The following is an 18,048-nucleotide window of genomic DNA, read 5'->3' as shown; positions in this document are numbered from 1 at the left end:
CACCACCACCAAAAAAAAAAAACCAAAAACAAACAAACAAACAAACAAAACCTGATGGGCTAAAGTACAAAGAGACAATTCCTCCTTTGAAGCAGAAGCAAGTCCTACGAGCAGTATATATATATATATGCTTAGCCTTACAGCACTCAATAAGAGGCAATGTCGCTCTCTGGAAAATGGACTGAAGTAGCTTCTGTTGAGCTGAGCGACTTCCAGCTCAGATGCCAAAAAAGACAGCTTCAGCAGTGCTAGGGTGACCCCGCTACTGTTCCCATCACGTTTACCAGACAAGTAACTCATTACCAGCGTAAGTTAGATAAAACGTAAGAGAAATGGTGAACTAGAAAGCTTTTCTGAATAATATTTGTCTCTTCAATCCAAAATGAACATTTTTATCTATTTCATTTAAAATGTATATTTTTATAAAATAGTACGATTGCTTGATGCTCACACAAATTTGACAGCGCATTTCATTACCTAAATAGCAACTTTTTGTTGAGTGATCAGTGATTTGAAAAAAATAAAGTTAGCATACTGAAATTCAATACCTAATTTACAGACTAAAGTAAAACAAATAAATAATATTTACATAAAGATCTTGGTCAACTCAAAATTTTCTGTGTTATCATCATAAATATTTTCATTTGAGTGAGACAGATGAATAGTATGCAGTTATGAAGAAAGTTATATAGCCTGTAGAATTACATAATAAATCAATTTTTATTAATCAATCCATCTTACCTGTCAGGAGCTCTTTGGTTTTGCTGTCTGCCTTATGCTTCCGAGGGACGGGCAGAGTTCTCCACCAACATCCTGTGCTGCTGGGGATTGTAGGAACAACGTAATCAGGGAAGTTCTTAGCATTCACCACCAAATCCAGATTTGTGCACTCAGGTTCAGTTCCCATTTGGCAAAGTATACTGCTTGGATTTCTTTTGGATTTTTCCTCCTTCACCTGTTTTCGTAGAAGATCCACTTTTCTTTTCCTGGCTCCTGAGCCCCTCCTTCTGGTATTCCTGCTCTGCAGCACTTGTGCTTCCTTTTGCCTTTTGTCACCTTCCACAGCTCAGACTGCTGGGACCAGGGATAACTTATTTCCAGGTTCACTCTTTTTCAAGTTGAGCTTTTTGCTGGGACAACGTTAAGCCTTTTGGCATCATTCAGGAATGGCAAACTACAAATTATTGTGCCAGATTTCTCATTGTGCTGTGGGATGTGGCCTACTGAAAACTCTAAAACAATTACAACTTTAGTTCCTGAAGGGTTCAAATGGAGCTTCATGTTTTTCCCCTAATACTGGGCTTGTGGGATATTCAACAAACCATTGGACAGACCCTGTGTTATGACAAAATAACTTGGAACAAAACACGTTGTTTTCATTCACATTTATCTTTTGGTGAGTTATTCCTCTGGATCTCCTTCTAAAATCTTCTTTCAATACAGATTCTTAAATAACCATGAATCACAAATATAAATGACTGACATATAAAACAGGACACGGTCACTTCTACAGAGAAGCAATTTACTACCTGCTCAGCAGGGAACCAAATTATATTCAGTTTATCTGAATTAGTATACTGCTCCTTACGTAAAGCTGAGAGTTATTTCAAGCAGCAGACAGGACTCCGTAGAAGAAGCCTGTAACTGTTAATAGAGGGAGGGGTTTTTTGGCTTTCTTCTTTGACAGCTTAGTTCCAGCTTTTGAAAATGCAGTCAGAGATTTCAGTGGTGCAGACTCCACCTGTGCAGAAATTTCCACATAGCCAAGACAGTTCATCTTTAGTCTAAAAGGGCCATAAAGATTAGTTCTGCCACCTCCAGTAGCAAAATATGAGATATATTGTGTGTTTTTTTTTTTTTTCCTGAAATCGCAATGTCTCTTTTTCTATCTTGGTAATCAATGCTGTCTTCCTGTTAGTAACCGTAGAACCAATTCCAGCTTCCTCAGTAGGCTGAAACAAGAAAAAATATATTAAAGCATGGATCAAAGGAAAGTATATCCAGTCAAAAATAACATGCACAAAAATCTGTAAGGGTTATATTTGTAAATATCTGTTTGAATTATACAGCTAATAAAAAAGGATTTGTATTGTACTCTGTCCACTTTCATGAGTTACAGGGACCCTTCCAATGCCATCCATGACATGGCAATTTCTGCCACCGCTCCAAGCACAAATGTATGGGCATTTCTGCTCCTGCTTACATTCGAGAAAGAGTAATAAGTTAGGAGCCAAAAAAGAAACCCGACAGCAAGCAGGGGAGCAAACACAGGCTGAGCCTACACCCTGATTCCCTAGAAGCCTCCTTGCTTTGAAGCCTGCTGTGTTTTTCTCTCTCCTTGTCCTTTCTCTCAGAGGCAGGAAATTCTGTTTGACAAACTCTTAGCCTGCTGATACCCAGGCATCACATTATTTCAAAGGCTTCAGAGATTTCCATTTTCAGGTGATCTGGGGAGCCCAGGAGACCCCACGGGCTGTGACGGAGCAGCCTGAGGAGCACTGGGAAGGCTCTGTTGCGTTGTAAGAGGAGGGGACACCATGTGTAATCCAAGGGCTTACCTTCTGCATTTGGCCTGAAGGACTATGACCAAAGAATGAAAGCTAAAGAGAAAAATAAAAACAAAAACAAAAACTGAAAAGGGGAGGGAAGAAAGGAAAAAATGGAAGAGAAGAAAGAGAATAAGATTTTACAGTTTGTTTAGCTGAGAATAAGCGATGGTTACAGACAGAGTGCAACAAATCGTTCTGCTGAGAAGAAATATAAACTGTTAGGTGACTTCTGAGAGACGAGAGGCTCTGCTCCATCACTCAAGCAGACACCCCATGTCTGGCAGAGTGGTGAGAATCACATCCCCTACCCCAGAGAAGCCCAACCCAAATGCAGCCAAGCAGCCCAATGAAGACGGGGAGGAAAAACATTAGCTGAATTCTTCTGATACTTCAAAAAAGAGGCACTGCTAAGGTTTGAGCTTAGTTTTGGGCGAACGTTCAGCTCAACACCTATTGCACCTGAACAAGACGATTTCACACGAGGGTGATTTTAGGGTAGAATTCAGCAGTTATAGCTTGACCAGAGCAAAGCCTGATGGCATTAACCAGCCGGCTCTCTCCAGTGACAGTGACCGAAGTGGCTGCAGGTGAGCGGAGCAGAGGGACCATCCCCGCTCCCTTCCCAGAGATGTGGGCCATTGCATCTGCTTGTGCTGAAGGCGGGAGGGAGAAAAGGTCGATGGAGATCCCTCCACTAAACACACAGATGACCACCTCAGCCTGCCATTGCAGCAGCTCTGTCCTTCCACTTCCCCAGGTAGATGGACCCCCAAATCCTCGCCCAGTGCCATAAACTGCATAAAGTCCTCTGTTTAGGGCTTTACTGAAGGACAGTGGAAGAAAAGACTGATTTTAGGCTTTTAACCTTTCCTTCTCAGATGAACTAATTCAAATGCAAAATGTCTCCTTGAGCACTCTCACATAGCACGTTGTGTTAATACAGTGGGGAATGAAGGAGCCGCAGAAGCCCACTTATTTTGTGACTGGTTTTGGCTTGTCTCTGAGCTAGCTGTTTTCATCCAAGACTGGACGTAGAACTGAAGCCTCCAGGGGAGGAAGGAACAGTCCTGCTTAGGGACACATGGGAAAGGCACCTCTGTGTGGGCTGGATGAGAACTTTGGACATTACAGCTGCCTGGCTGAATGTACAGTGGTGGGACTAGAAAGAATTACAGTAATAGGATGTACACAAATTATAAAAATAAATGTTATCACAACATCACTTTTTATGAGTTTTTTCTTAGCAAAGATGAAATGAAGATATGGACACATACACGTGTAACAGCTGCTTCATTTCAATTGCCTTACCTTTTCCTCTAACTCTTTTATTTGCCGTTTTTGGCCTTCAATTCTTTCTTCTAGTTCTTTAATTCTCTGTCAGATTTAAAATAGAAAAAAAAATTTATTAACCAACCAAATACAGATGTACCCAGAAGATGTATTATTATTTTCAGAGATATGACTTGTATATACTGTTTCTAAAAAATGAATTTGTGTTTTAAGCTGTAGATGAGTCCTCGATTAATGAGCAGTCACGCACCATGTGTGACAAATCCATGACAATTACATGCCCTGGGACTTCAGGGACTTTCTAAGACAAATCGAAATCTGGCCCCAACACCAGACGTTTCTGGTACAGCTCTGTAAGGGAAGGGATGGAGCTCACAAGCTCATTGTGTTTCAACCTGGGGACAGTCCCATCCCGAATGTCACCCTGCCCTCGTGTGGGCCTGTACCTGCTGTGCGTGCTGAATGAGCTCCATCCTTTCACGCAGGATTTGGGCGTCCCTCTCCCGGAGCTCGCTCATGACCTGGCGCTTCCACTGCTCTACGGCGCTCTTCAGTTTCTCTTTCTCCTCTTCTGAAAGAAGTTCGGAAATTTTGGCTCCAGCTTCTTGCTGCAGGGCATCATAGAGCATGGCTTCTAATTCCAGAATTTGCTAATCAAAAACAATATAAGGCTGTCAGCTTAACCTCGTCTCTGGTTGGTTGAGGATTTTGTGAGGAACTGAAAATCCTATTGCAGTAAGACAACAGGAGAGGTGGAGGGGTAGTGTACTGAGTCTCCTGCACAGGACAGCACAGAAAATAGTCCACAGGGTAAACACTTCATGCTACCTCTGTGCTGTAGGGCTCTGGTCCCATTCAAATCTGCCACTTAAAAAAAATACAAAACACCTACTAGCTGGGCTTTGTTCCCGCAGTCTGAGGCTGCAGCCCCAGTGCACGCTTAACTTTTACTGCACTGCGTTAGAAGATGTCTCTCATGCACACTGGTGGAGGTACCCTCCAGATTTAGTGAGAAATGTAAGAGTGTGGAAAATGGTTTGAAAATATTTCCCCAGAACCACAGCATCTTCCTAGGGCAGGTGACATTGCCACGTAATATCCTCTGCCTCAAAGTCCAAGATAAACGCTATTTCCTTCACACAAGGTTAACCAAGCTGAAATCTTTTTCAGGAAGTTTGACATAGAGCAAGAGACAAAGCAGAAGATGATGGCACCTTTGCACACTCTTTCCAAAGCCGGTGATGTCTTTCACCTCCGTGGCTTCAGGAGAACGTGACAGCAACAGTATGGTCTGAACCATAGGCAGGCTGCCAGAGGGGTCTGTTGTGATAATTCAGCTCAATTCAAAATCAACACTTTTTTCCATCTGAGGTTGCTGTTGGTGTTTTCTTACTATGATTTAGCAGAGTCAGGACAGAAGAATACCATCATTTACAAGAATAATTAAGAATTACACATTATAGCAGGAGCTGCAGAGACTGATAATAGCTGAAAGTAACTGCGGTGTCTCTGCAGGGAAGATTGTGTCGGACATCACAAGAAGATTCTGCTCCACTTTTAAAAATAATAGCAGCATATTTGTTAACTGCAAATGCTGTAACAAAACCCCTCAGTTTGGAACATATTTTACTGTTGGTCCCTGCACCTCGATTACACCACCATTATACCTCTCTGATTATATGGAGTTGTAAAGAAAAAAGAAAGAGTCAGGTAATTCATTGCCTCCAAAGCAGTTGTTCCAGCAGTCTTTATGTAAGAGAAGTGTTTCGTGTAGCAAAATCCTCAGTCAGCAGCCAAGCAGAGTGAAAACCGTGCAAAAAGCTTAGCGGTTACAGCTGGTAATCTTGTTGGCTGTAGTTAGGGGGGAAGATTAGCAGCTTCTCATCTTGAGGAGCACAAAGGGAACATGGAAGTGAAACAAATTATACAAATCAAAATGGCTTTTGCCACTAGAATTTCAGGGAAGAACAAAGCTTTCTAGCTGCTTTCAGGCTGCATTTGTGCATGTGAGTAAAGCCCATTGCATTGCCCGAGGATGCCCACATGATGCATTTAAAGAATACGGGAAAATGCAAATCATCCTCAGCTAATTCTGCCTGTGCTGAGACATAGTTCTTTACGCTTGTTCCTTTTCCACGAGGGGCAGAACTAAGGAGCAACAATTTTTCTTGGATCCTTCAGCAAATTCAGGATTCCAGAACTGACAGGACATGTAACGTGAAAGAGTGACAGGCCATAAGCCACAGGGATGTCGTGTAACGCCGCAATCTATAACCATGGCTTTGTGACTGAGCTTCTCTGCAGGCCCTGTTATATTATCAGGAGCTTCAAGCGATGCCATACCATTTTTCCCTACCCGTATTTATGGACTCAGGTGCTAACCACTGTCAGGGCTTAGTTCTGAAGATAAATCCCACAGTTTCAGCCCTTGGCTGCATCAAACACTCTCAGAAGCACTCAGGGCTGCAGGAGATGATCTCATGGTGGGACTAAGCCTGCAGGTATGGACGGCTTGTGTATTTTCCAGGGTTTCCGCTCTGCAAGGAATGGGCTCCAGGTAAAGCTAAGCATTTGGCAAAACCAGTCATAAAATCATCCCTAGAAGACCAGAAAGCATACTGAACAAAAGCTCTCCCAAATGATTTGACATCCAAATTGGCAATAGTTTTCCAAAAAACAAGCATAAAACCCCATTGCTTCTATGTCTTCCATTTAAAGGCATATTTTTAACAACACATTTTTAAAGATTTAAAGGAAATTGAAAGAATAAGCTAAATCTATATTAAAATGTATGCTTCTATGTCTTTCATGAGTATATGTTGTACTTTAACTGAAGGAAATAAAACAGCCGATGACTGAAGATATGGTTGAAATGGGTTAGGATCAGTTAATGTGCTCATTGAACCTGACCTAAAAGCTGAGTCATTTCAAATGTGCAGAATCACAAACTATCTCCAGATATTTTGCTAGCAGAAACCATAATCTAAGATCTAAGAAAAAGTCTAGGCTAGAATCTCTGTTTTGGAAGGTAAAAAGTCACTATAAACATTGTCATTAACCACAATCTCTGCTAAATTAAGATTTGTGTTTAACGAGTTTATATTTAGGTTCTAAACCTGGAAGGACCATGCAAATACAAGGAACTCAGTTGATAAGGAACTCGTTATTAGATCAGGGTATAGAGGATTTGTTTTAAATTCAGCCTGTGTAGTCTTTGGGTCACTCCACAGGCAGTACTGTCAAAAGCAGAGAGTTTTTCTACAGACAACAGACTACAGATGTTGTACGAGGTGGAGTAATCAAGATGGCACAAATCAGTCACGACTGTTTTTTCTCACCTTGTGAGCCTGGTCCAAGGACTGTTTCCTGAAGTCGAGCTCATCATCCAGGTAGCCCTTTTGCTTACTGAATAGCTCCTAGGACACAAGGAAGATCAAGTCAGTGCAACCACAGTGGCAGCAGTGTGATTGTCTTCTTGTTGTCGTTCTCGCTGTTTCGTTCACATCAGCTTTTGGTACCTTTTCGTTCTCAAGATCCAGCATCTTCTGCTGCAGTGCGGATTCGGTCACTTCTATCTGCTGTAGCCACTGTGCACACAAACAGAGAGCGGCAGGTAAAGGCCTGAACTGTGGCTGGTCAGTGTTTCAGTCAAACTAGCAGGAGGTAGCATGCTGCGTACTCGGCTTTCACTGTAACTTTAGGGTACGTCAGTACACACTTTAAAAATTCAGTTAAATTCACTAAGTAGAAAGGAAAAATCAACGATATTACTACACCTTTTCTTTTCTAGAAACTGGTGATAGATAAAAGCATTATTTCAAAGCCTAGCCATTTACCCTCTAACATAGTTTTTCTAATTAAATAAAAAATTAAAATAAACAGTCTGTCCATATTGCCTGAATGTTACCTTTATTCTTACAAAAAAATAGTGAAGGTGTAGTTCCACATAAGGAAACATGGCATTTTGTGAAAAAAAGTACTATTTACATCACCAGTGTCTTCAGGTAAGCTATTCTGAGAGGGTCAGATGCTTTTGTGACGTATGTTTACTGACCAGTGACGAAGTTGTTATTACCTTTTCGGCCAATGTGAGAACTGTCCTTGCTTGTATGACAACTACTTGCTCTTCATTGGTCAGATTCTGCACCAAAAGCAGAATATAATTACAACAAATCCCAGTGTCTTGCTATTAATCCACTACTTGGGCCACTGCTGTATTAAATAAATATGAAATTAAATATGTTCGAGGAACAATAAATTAAGGCAAATAAAATTAGTATTCTAATGCAACGTTGCTGTAAAAAAACTATTCTAGCTGTTAACGCTGAATTTTGCTCATACATATAGTTAATTCCTCTAAAATTCTGACATTTAAAAAAAAAGATGCAGACTGTGGATCTTTTTTTTTTTTTTTCCCCAACAAGGAATAAACACACACTTACACAAGGCAAAATCAAGCTTAGTGTGATGTGCTATTAAGAAAACAGATGCAAGCTTACGTTTCATTATATGCACAATAAGTTAATACACAAGCTTTACTTTGCAACAGTAATGATTTTGGAAAAATCATTTCTTAAGGTGTTAGTTTTTCAACTCATGTTTTTGTTCTCTGCTTTTTTTTGTTTGTGTGTGTGTTTGCTTGTTTGTTTCTAAATAGTGAAACTATTTCATCCCAGACCAGACGCCAGTAGCAGTGAATCCTTCCAGTCTGGGTTCAGATCCAGAGAACTGAGTCCACACCTCTAGTGTCAGACTCAGGAGGACGAGTCTGTCTCTGCTAGCTGTCATTGCCACTGTGGGTATCACAGAACTGTTTAAACTGAATAAGAAGGGTAACAATGGCAAACGGATTTAATGCACAAGGCTGGGAACAGTGAATATGCCACTTGGCAAGGATGGGAGAAGACATTTTCTGAGAACCCCTGAGCAAAACGTAAATAATTCTCTATTGCGTAAATGAAACTTTTTTTTAAAAAAAAAAAAAAAGGAGGAAAAGAAAGAGAAAAGAAAATGTGAGAAAAGCTATCCCTTTTTCTGTTCCCATTTGTCTTCAAGTTGCCCATTTGGAGTGCTATTGCAGAACGCTTTGCATGGGACTAACCTGACATTCATAGTTCCATTGAAGGCCACGTTACTGCAGGCCCCAACAGATGAATGGGTGTTATCTTTCTGCAGATTACCAAGAGCATTCTTACTCACTGGTCCTTGAGTTTACATGTAATTATTTTATTATTTAAAATTATAGAAGAACAAAATTGTATGATATATATATATGTAAATACATAAGATGTGAGTGCACATAATTAATCACTTCGATTTGATAAAGGAGAAACACTTTCAAATTGCTTACTATTTGCTGCTTCTTTTCATGCTGCTATTGTAACTTTTTGGTTAATATCCTGGTTACTATCTGAGGTTTATGGTATTAGACAAAATTAAAACACACAGCTATTAAAATGCAAACGTAAAGCTATTGCAGAGTAAACAAAAGAACAAACCACATGTAAACAGTGGATAGAAAAGAAAGAAAAAAAAGCAAACACCAAAATTTCAAAATATTTTCCAAATCATTGTCAATTTAAAAGCAATATTGTGATATCAAGATCTTGCATGGCACTGGTAGGAAGGCTACTAAAAAAAGCTTTAAAAGCCAGAAAACATTAGCTTGTAGTTCAGTACTTTGATGACACTGAAGACAGCTTTTGCAATAACAAACAAGAAAGCTTTGCTACATTAACGTAAGGACAATATTTACCAAAGCATGCACAATATATTAAAGGAACATACACTTACGGCGTTATCCCCTAAAATGTCCAATTTTTTCATCAGATCTGCTACTACTATGTCCTAAAAAGAGAGCAATGGAAAACAAAGAGTCAGAACAGAGTGTCTGAAGTAATTTAGAGAAAGGAAAATATGAAATGAGAATCCCTTACTGTTACACCTTCTGCTTCACAGTAAACTTGGAGAGGGCTTTTCCCCTCCGTGAAAGGAATGTGATGAAAGTTGATAGCAGGCGATCTTCTTTCTCTCTCCTGAAATAACAATATTTGTCTGATTATCATATTACTGTTATTATTATATGCAACAGTATTTTGAAATACTATTGTATCTCATAAATGTCAGCTTCACTAAGAACTTCATAAACATGATACCAAGAATGTCTACTCTAAATGAATACATTACAAAGCAATGCTATCACAGAGTGACTTTATTTCTTACACAGAGAGCACAAAACCCTTCCTCTGCAGCCTGTAGCTATTTACTCTACCAGTCAGGAACGAGAGCTGTTTCTCTGGGCAAACCAAGTGCTTTACTGATGGTACTTGGGGCTGCTGGGGAAGAGCAAGGGTAGACCTACACACTAACAGAGCTAACATTTTCCCACCGTGCTTCTTCACTGGGGACTGACCGTGACTGCCTACCTATTATTTTGACTACGTAACATATTTGAACACACACACACACACACACACACACACACACATATTTATATATATACACTTAGTTACACCCATATACTTAGTAAAAACTAGGTAGCATTTATATTTTTCAGGTAAGTGGCTGCTTTTTCTTCTTCTCTCTTTGGAGAATTTTGAAGACTGTTTCCAAGAGTTTAAAGATTCTGTTTATATAGTTAATTATATAGAAAACAGATGGCCAGACAGAGTAAATGGAGAAGTCTAGGCAATATGATGCCTTCTCTGCAAGTTTAGCAAGAGCTGGAATACAGCAATGACTTTTGGCAATGAAAATCTGTTTGTTGCTTTTTTTTTCTCCATGGATGTTCCATTCTGATTCCGTTTTTCCATGGATGTTCCATTCTAATTCTATTTCTTTGCATTTTCAGAACAGATTAAGTGTAGTAAAATGTGTATTTTTATCAGAATCCAATTTCTGGCTCTTAAAATAATTTATGTTATTCTTTCTTTTTCCTTTGTTAGCACTTTGTACCAAACCCTTTGGTCTCATTCAGTGCAATGCAGCTCTTTAGAATAACTTTGGAGGAATTCCCAAAGCCACGGTGCTCCCCAGCCTCAGCTAGCACAGCCCAGAGCACGTAGGCAGGACAGCATCTGCAACATGTGCTCACTTCAAGCTCCAGGATCCTGAACTCCAGGAGCTCATTTTGATCTTTAACATCCTGGACATCATGTTTTAAGCGAGCTTCCTCTGCTTCCATTTGTTTTATCTGTAAAATAAAGCAATATGTGTTAGCATGGTTTATGGAATTTCACTCGGGATCTGCCACGCATCCTCCATGCCTGGGAAACACCAGGGTCAGAGCGAGCAGCCCGCCCTCACCGCTGCATGCACAACGGGGACCCACGGCTCCAGTGCTGGGGTGGCACTGTCCTGACACAACCTTGCACCATGAAATCTTATGGGCTAGTAGGGAATGACAGAAACCCACTTTCTCTGCTGAATTTATAAGGATCTTGTTATCACATGTGAATTATTTCCAGTAGAGCTGTGTGATACAGATTAAAACAGTGCACCTTCTGCATTCCTTAAGCAACAATTATTATTTAAATAATACAAATTAAAGCACTGGACACCTTTTCTACGAGTTCTTGATTTCTTCTGTACAATGCTTGCTTCTCCTCAATCCACTTCATGTCCTTGAAAAACAAATGATCATTAAGTACAGGTGAAACTGGCAATATTTAGAACAAGCACAGTAGCAAGTATTTCATTAAATCACACATATATAGAAGAAGAACATTGCATATGAAATTGCAACTGGTATTTCCTATGATATGAAATCTCAAGTTTTCCATCTTATTTTAACAAAGTCCGTAGCGTGCAAATGGAATTTAAAAACTCTAGTGATTAAAACAACCTTTTCTATTAAAAAAATGTTTTTCATTAATAGGGATATTTCTAGCTATCCAGTTACTATTAAATTTCAGTTACACTGAATAAAAGTTACATATTTCTGAAAGTCAGGGAAAATAACTAACAGCCTTTACTGTGCATTTCCTCCTCCTCTTAGGATGTTTAACAGCTTTCTAAGTTAACATCTCCTTTTGTCCTTCTTTTCAGAAAGCAAAATCTTATTGAGCTACAAGGAAAGCTCCATTCATAAAGAAAGCTTACTTTTACACATGCTAAATAAATATTTCATTAGAAATTAAACATTCTTTATTTTACCTTCCTGATTTTCTCCTCAGTATCAAAAATGCTGGTAGTCTGTGATGTTTTAAAGTGAACCAACTTTTTGACAAACACAATTGGTCCCTCTCTTTAATGTAATGCTTTTTCAGTGGTTATATACATCTTCAGACTGATAATGGAACTGACCTGGTGTTCACTGGCTTAATTTTGAAGTGATGCATAATAAAATAACAGAGCAAGTAAGCTCGTGACAATTAAGGGATAGATGCAGATGCATTAATTGTTGCTTGTAGAGGCCCTGGATTAATTTATTGCAGGAGAGCAAGTTGAGCTTACCTGCTTAGTTACTTTAAATGCTCATCTACCTACTCATAAATCTATTTTGAAACAAAAATACTCATTTTAAAACATGTGCTCGTAACCTGCTTGATTAGTGTGGAATGCCTGTCTGTGTCTGTTGTTTTCTGCTCTTGGGTTGCAATATTTAAGATTTCAGCCACTTTTACTCAAGCAGAACTTTTGCACTTCCCTGTCTGAGTAAGTCTGGTCTGCAGTCACAACTGTCAGCTGGATGTCAGACCCTGTGCTGTAGGACTTCCAGCAATGACAAAGGGCATGGGAATTCAATTACGCTCTGGCCATGCAGAGAAGCTCTCAGTGTCCTGTAGATGTATTGTACTTATTTTGACTTCATAGCTATGTGTGTCTCTAAATTAGGCACTCCTTTATCATCTAATTTTTGCTTTCCCTTACTGTAATATTTGAGCTGCTCAGAATCTCTCACGCAGTTACTGTCCATCGTTACCTCCATCGAACAAAGTGAGGCATTAAGGCTGAGATCAGAAGTGCATATGGGTCATTAATGGTCGTTGATTTCAGTTGGAGTTAGCATGGAAACACTGATGAGGACTCAGGGCTTTGGGGACCAATATTTGAGATACTAAAGTATGTAAATACAGAAGTGGGGTTTTCAGAAGCCTTTGCATGCTAGGCTCTCGTTGAAACCAACTAGACCACAGATATTAAGAGATGTCTTTCCAATTACCTAACACAGTTACTGAAACAGTACTCAGCAGGTTACATTAATGCCTCCGAAATAAGGAATGCAGTGTCAGTGGGGGTTTTGCAGGCTAGGTCACTACACAACACATTGACAGAGACTGTAATTGCTTCCCTGGCACTTGCGTTTTGCAGTCAGCAATGAGACAGTTATTGAAAAGTAGCATCAAGGTTATTCCACACATACATAAACACTGAAGTGTCATCAGCATCTTCAGTACCATGGACATTTCTAGACCCCCGGCCAGCCCCAGCACTTTGGCTGCACCCAGAACAAGACTGAAGAGAGGACCCGTGTTTGGCTGCGTGCATTACCTGACCCTGCTCAGCGAGGGCCTTTTCTAGGTCTTCTATCTGAGCCTGAGATCTGTGTATTTCTGCTTGGAGCTGCTCACGTGTCTGTAGGATATGAGGGGAAAGAAAATAAGTAAATAAAACTTTAACTAAAACCCAAAAGCTAACACACATGCAGAGAATACTTAAAACATAAATAATTCTAACAAATGATTTTTGAAGTTCTATGGCAGAACAAATTTGCAGCTAAGGACATAATTAGTCATTAGTCACAGAAAGAGGTCTGTAAAATGGGATAATAATTTAAAGATTTAAAATCAAGATAAACAGCACCCTAGCAGGTAGATGTTAGGATAGCAAAAAATAAATGGCTTCTTTCAGCTGATTATGATGGTCAGCAGTTAGTAAACTCCCTTATTCTAGAACAGGGTGTCTAAAAAAGTCAGCGTAATGCAAAGATTCATTTCTCCATGAAAACAAATGAAAAGTATTATGTCGGGATTCTGGACACACCTGCGTCTTTTACATTTTTGCTGTGTTAAATAGCTCAGAACAGACCCTACATATGTAATGGCACAAACTGATGAACTGCATTGACCCTTGTACATTTAGTACCCTATCTTTTGATCTTACTGTATTGTACGTAATTTCAATCATGCTTGTAGCTTCATGTTTACTTAAATAGCCAATGCCTTCCTACATGTTTGCTGGAGAAAAAAAGGAATTATCATTAGCTGTTTTATTCATCAAGTATGGTTTTACAGAAGATTTACTTTTCTCAAACCATTTATCTGCTCTTTTTCTTGTTCTTTACAATGCAAATGATGTTATTTGTTTGCACTACCTGCATTGTACTCTTTTTGTCTTACTATAGAAAAAGTAAAATCAAGACACTTCGGAGGTTAGCCATATCTTGTTTCATTTTTACACACGTAATTGCTTGATTGTACAGTGCTGCCGTGCCACAGCTCCTGGGTCCTTCCATCTGAGGGACTGGGCTAGATGGAATATGGGTATCTCCCAGCATTGTCATAACTACACAAAGTATTTCTGGACAATGCCTGCACACAATAGATTTAGAGCCAAACTAAGATTTTGCAGTTGCACTTCTCTTAAGACTTCAGAGTGCTAGCTTACAATAGAATTTGTCCCTTTATTCACTATATTCACCCTTACATTCTTTGTCCCAGGCAGTTATGTGCCACACTAAGTTCTTGTAATGTACAATGTGTTCATAACAAACATAACATTTTGTACCTCATAATAAAATGACACATTATATGGATGGAACCACATGGGCTGTTTGACACAGGCAGGCAGAACAGCAACACTTTGCAAATTAATTAAGAAAATTAATCTCTCTCAACTGTAAGCCTTTTAAACATTCTTTGAACAATCACGATCTGACAAAATCCACAGGAATTAAATACCAGGCGTTATGTATTTAAGGCCGTCCACGCTAAATTTTTATAGAAAGAGAGCTTAATTTTAAGGATTTCCCATAAAAATTGTCTGAATTTGTCTTAATCTGATCAGGGTGAAAAGACTAGAAGATATTAACTGTGGTTTCTTCAGAGAGGCAGCAGGTGCCCACGGCGGGCAGGACACGCCGGCTGGCAGTGGGAGCACACCGCCCGCTGGCAGCCTGCACGGCCGAACCCACCCGCCCTGCACTCACGGCTGGCGACGTGCTGGATGGGCTGGCTGGCGCCACTTCAGTCTGAAAACAACCTGAGCAGGTAAAATTAGAAAGCTGCATACAATTACAATCCTTTATTTGCATGTAGTATAAGCCATTTAGACCTTAACTTCTCGTTCTGCATCCAATGTTCCTCCGACCTGTTCTTGCAATAAGGCGTATGCTCGTTGCAGAGCCTGGTACTCCATCGTCAGCTGCCGAAACCGCAGTTCTGTCTCTTCCTTGGCCATACCCTGGAAGTGTTAAAAACATTTATTTATTGCACCAGTTCCTTTTTTTTTTTTTTCTGCAATGAGAGTGTTAAAACAAACAAAAAACCAACCAACCAACCAACCAAAACCACCAACAGAGTGGATTGTTTGCTTTCTCTAAAAAGTTCTGAAATTATTACTTTTAAAATGCAATTTGGGAAGAGAATCTTGTTCATGTGCTCTCAAAATATTACTCTTCCATCCATTAAACATCTCTTGCGTACACTTACTTCAAGAAAACGTAATATATTAAAAAAAAAAATAATCCCCTTGCCTGGTAAAGATAAAAACTTGCCAACCATGTAACCTACTAACGACTGAATCACCTTTATTGTACCAGGCAAAGTCACCACATTTAAAGGTGAAATGACAACTTTCTTGAAACAACAAAAGGTTTCCAACCTGGAGAATAAGCCAAGCCTGACATCTCACTCAATTATTAAAACACTAATCTAGAGTTAATGCTTGTAGAAAAGGTGACATCAACATGAAGAGCACCCTTCATCTTCTTTACTGTCCTTACAATATCCAGCAGTGGATGCTTTCATGCCAGGTTGACTGGAATATGTCATTCAACATGAAATAAAATTATACTGCTGGCTGCATGCATAAACTTCTTACCATCTGAACTGGGGAAAAAATGTCAACAGAGAAATGAAAAATAAATAGACTCATACATAGGAAAGTATATTCAGAATTCCTGCAGTGCATGCAGTGCAGCACATACCTGGTAACCAGTCATGTATTTTTTATGATAGAGATATAAATTCTTTAGGTTCCCTTTTATAACAGATCTAATTACAACCCATGAAATAGACAAAATGGCAGATCAAAAATTGCAGCCATCATAGCACAAAATGGCTGCATGTCATTATTAAGAAGTTTTTGTTTATTACAAGACTCTTGTTAAACCTAGGAATATGTAAGAGGGCAGTGATCTGACATACGCTCAGCAGTGCATTTGTAGGGAAACCCTGGAAAAAAATGGAAATAATCCCTTTTATTTGTATTGCCTCTGCACAGTCTGCATTCAGAGCCTCCAGAAAAGTCACGACCTCAATATGCTTGCAAGGAGACAGCTTTTCCTCTAGACATTGCTGTTTTATTTGACTGCTTACTTCTCACTCAAGGAATACAAGCACTATCACTTATGGCTGTGCTCTGTGCCAAGGTCACAACAACAAACAGAAGAACCTGAACCCAGAGTACACATGCACAGCCCTGCAGCAAATCTCAGTGTGGATAGAGGGTTCCCAGGGTCACCCAGCTTCTCAGTCTTGTTGGACCTCTAACCCATACACCCATTCTAAATCCAACACTATTAGGATATAATATTTCCAGCTTGGCTAAAAGTTGTGAAGTTACCAAAGGCTCGAGGCAGAGAAATATCAACCATCATGCACAGCATTAAATTTAGCACCAAATTGTAATTTTCCAGTCAGAGTTGACCAAATGGAACAGCCCAGGAGTTTCATTCCAAAGCAATAGCAGGGTTTAAAACCACACATAAGTAGTTAAACATCACCGCTTAGTTTTGATGTATACCTCTTCCAAGTCATCTTCAGGAGTGCACGGCGTCTGATCTGTTCGGTCAGTTTGATATGAGATGGAGGAACCATCAGACTCCAAGGAAGCTTCTTCATCATAGCCGAAAAACGTCTCCACAACCGGCTTCTGGCCAGAGACAAGGTGTAAGTGCAGCCCTCCCGTGCTGTACATCCTGCAGCACAGTCAGCTGAAACCATCCCACAACTCCGGCGGAGACGGCCGTGAGCTTGAAAACATCTCTAAACTCTGTGCCAAACGTTTCAACGTTTTTAAACATTTGAAAGTCAAAGATGACATTACAAACAGCTTTTTGAAGAGATTTTTTAGTTAATGACTTGCACCACCATTTCTAGATTTTGGCTTTTTGTGTTAATTTGCACTGGATAATATTTTCAGGAGACAAAACCTAGCTCTCCTTCAAAAGCCCGGTTCCTGTCTGCAGGCATCAGCATGTGCCCAGCCCCTCGGCATTGCCTGGCGCTTGTTTGCTCCACAATAGAGCGAAGGAGTTGATCTCGCATCAATCCCAACTCATTAGCTGTAGGTTCAGTAGCTCCACCACAGACTTAATTCTTCAGAGGCAGAGTACAATGTGCCCTCAGGCCCCTGGCATTATACCCTACAATGCTGATATTTACATTAGCATTCCGCCAAGCATTCACTATCTAACATTTTCTCTGTGCTCTAACAGTTCAGTAGCTGCTGCCTGTAACCAGCAGTTCTTGCACAGTACTAAACTCCATAATGAATTATTTACAACCTACAAGTATTTTCAGACAATGCCATTGAGAGGTCACTTTCAGATGTGTTAATTCATAATATCTGTCTCGTCACACAGTGCCCTGGGAGGGCAGCAACCAGCACCGATGGGCAATGCGGGTGCAAGGCACCACATCCGGGTGAAATACCCCTACCAGATTTTTTCTGAGTTATCATAGTACTCTGTCTACGAGTGTCCTTAAACCACTTGATCCAAATTTAAGCTCAGCACCTCAAAGTTTCTGAAGTTGTATCTAACTTTGTGTAGTGTACAGTGGGGGTCATTGCCCCATGCCACAGATCCTGTTTCTACACCCCAAAGGCCAGAGAGGAGCACGCTTCATCTTGCTCTCAGAAAATACCATATCTATCCATCAGCATGTCACAAAACAAGCTTTTTAAAATTTTTTTACCTTAGGAATTCTTGTCATTTTTTTTCTTTGCTTCCTATACCTTAACAGCTTATCACGTTCCTGAAAGA

At 39.9% G+C, this 18,048-nt stretch overlaps 1 protein-coding gene across 9 annotated transcripts in view; it reads right to left on the bottom strand.

Annotated features, from left to right (window-relative positions):
- The window catches only part of JAKMIP3 (Janus kinase and microtubule interacting protein 3), a 94,327-nt gene that overhangs the window by 16,566 nt on the left and 59,713 nt on the right, over nt 1-18,048 (bottom strand). For 6 of the 9 annotated variants that reach the window (XM_080596650.1, XM_080596654.1, XM_080596649.1 and 3 more), the window contains 14 exons: nt 17,981-18,040; nt 16,806-16,934; nt 15,114-15,242; nt 13,332-13,415; nt 11,399-11,461; nt 10,933-11,031; nt 9,776-9,874; nt 9,627-9,686; nt 7,915-7,980; nt 7,358-7,426; nt 7,178-7,255; nt 4,286-4,489; nt 3,858-3,923; nt 742-1,952 (listed from right to left, as the gene is read on the bottom strand). In XM_080596650.1, the coding sequence (XP_080452776.1) occupies nt 1,803-1,952; nt 3,858-3,923; nt 4,286-4,489; nt 7,178-7,255; nt 7,358-7,426; nt 7,915-7,980; nt 9,627-9,686; nt 9,776-9,874; nt 10,933-11,031; nt 11,399-11,461; nt 13,332-13,415; nt 15,114-15,242; nt 16,806-16,934; nt 17,981-18,040 (1,356 nt within the window). In that variant the 3' untranslated portion in view covers nt 742-1,802. Of the gene's footprint in view, nt 1-741; nt 1,953-2,558; nt 2,601-3,857; nt 3,924-4,285; nt 4,490-7,177; nt 7,256-7,357; nt 7,427-7,914; nt 7,981-9,626; nt 9,687-9,775; nt 9,875-10,932; nt 11,032-11,398; nt 11,462-13,331; nt 13,416-15,113; nt 15,243-16,805; nt 16,935-17,980; nt 18,041-18,048 lie in introns of all 9 variants that reach the window. The other 3 variants (XM_080596656.1, XM_080596655.1, XM_080596651.1) reach the window with 3 other exon arrangements.

The sequence above is a fragment of the Anser brachyrhynchus genome (assembly GCF_964034855.1).
Source record: "Anser brachyrhynchus genome assembly, chromosome: 6".
In the NCBI taxonomy this organism is placed as follows: Eukaryota; Metazoa; Chordata; class Aves; order Anseriformes; family Anatidae; genus Anser; species Anser brachyrhynchus.
Note: the sequence above shows the minus strand (reverse complement) of the source record. Positions and strands in the feature narration are given on the sequence as shown.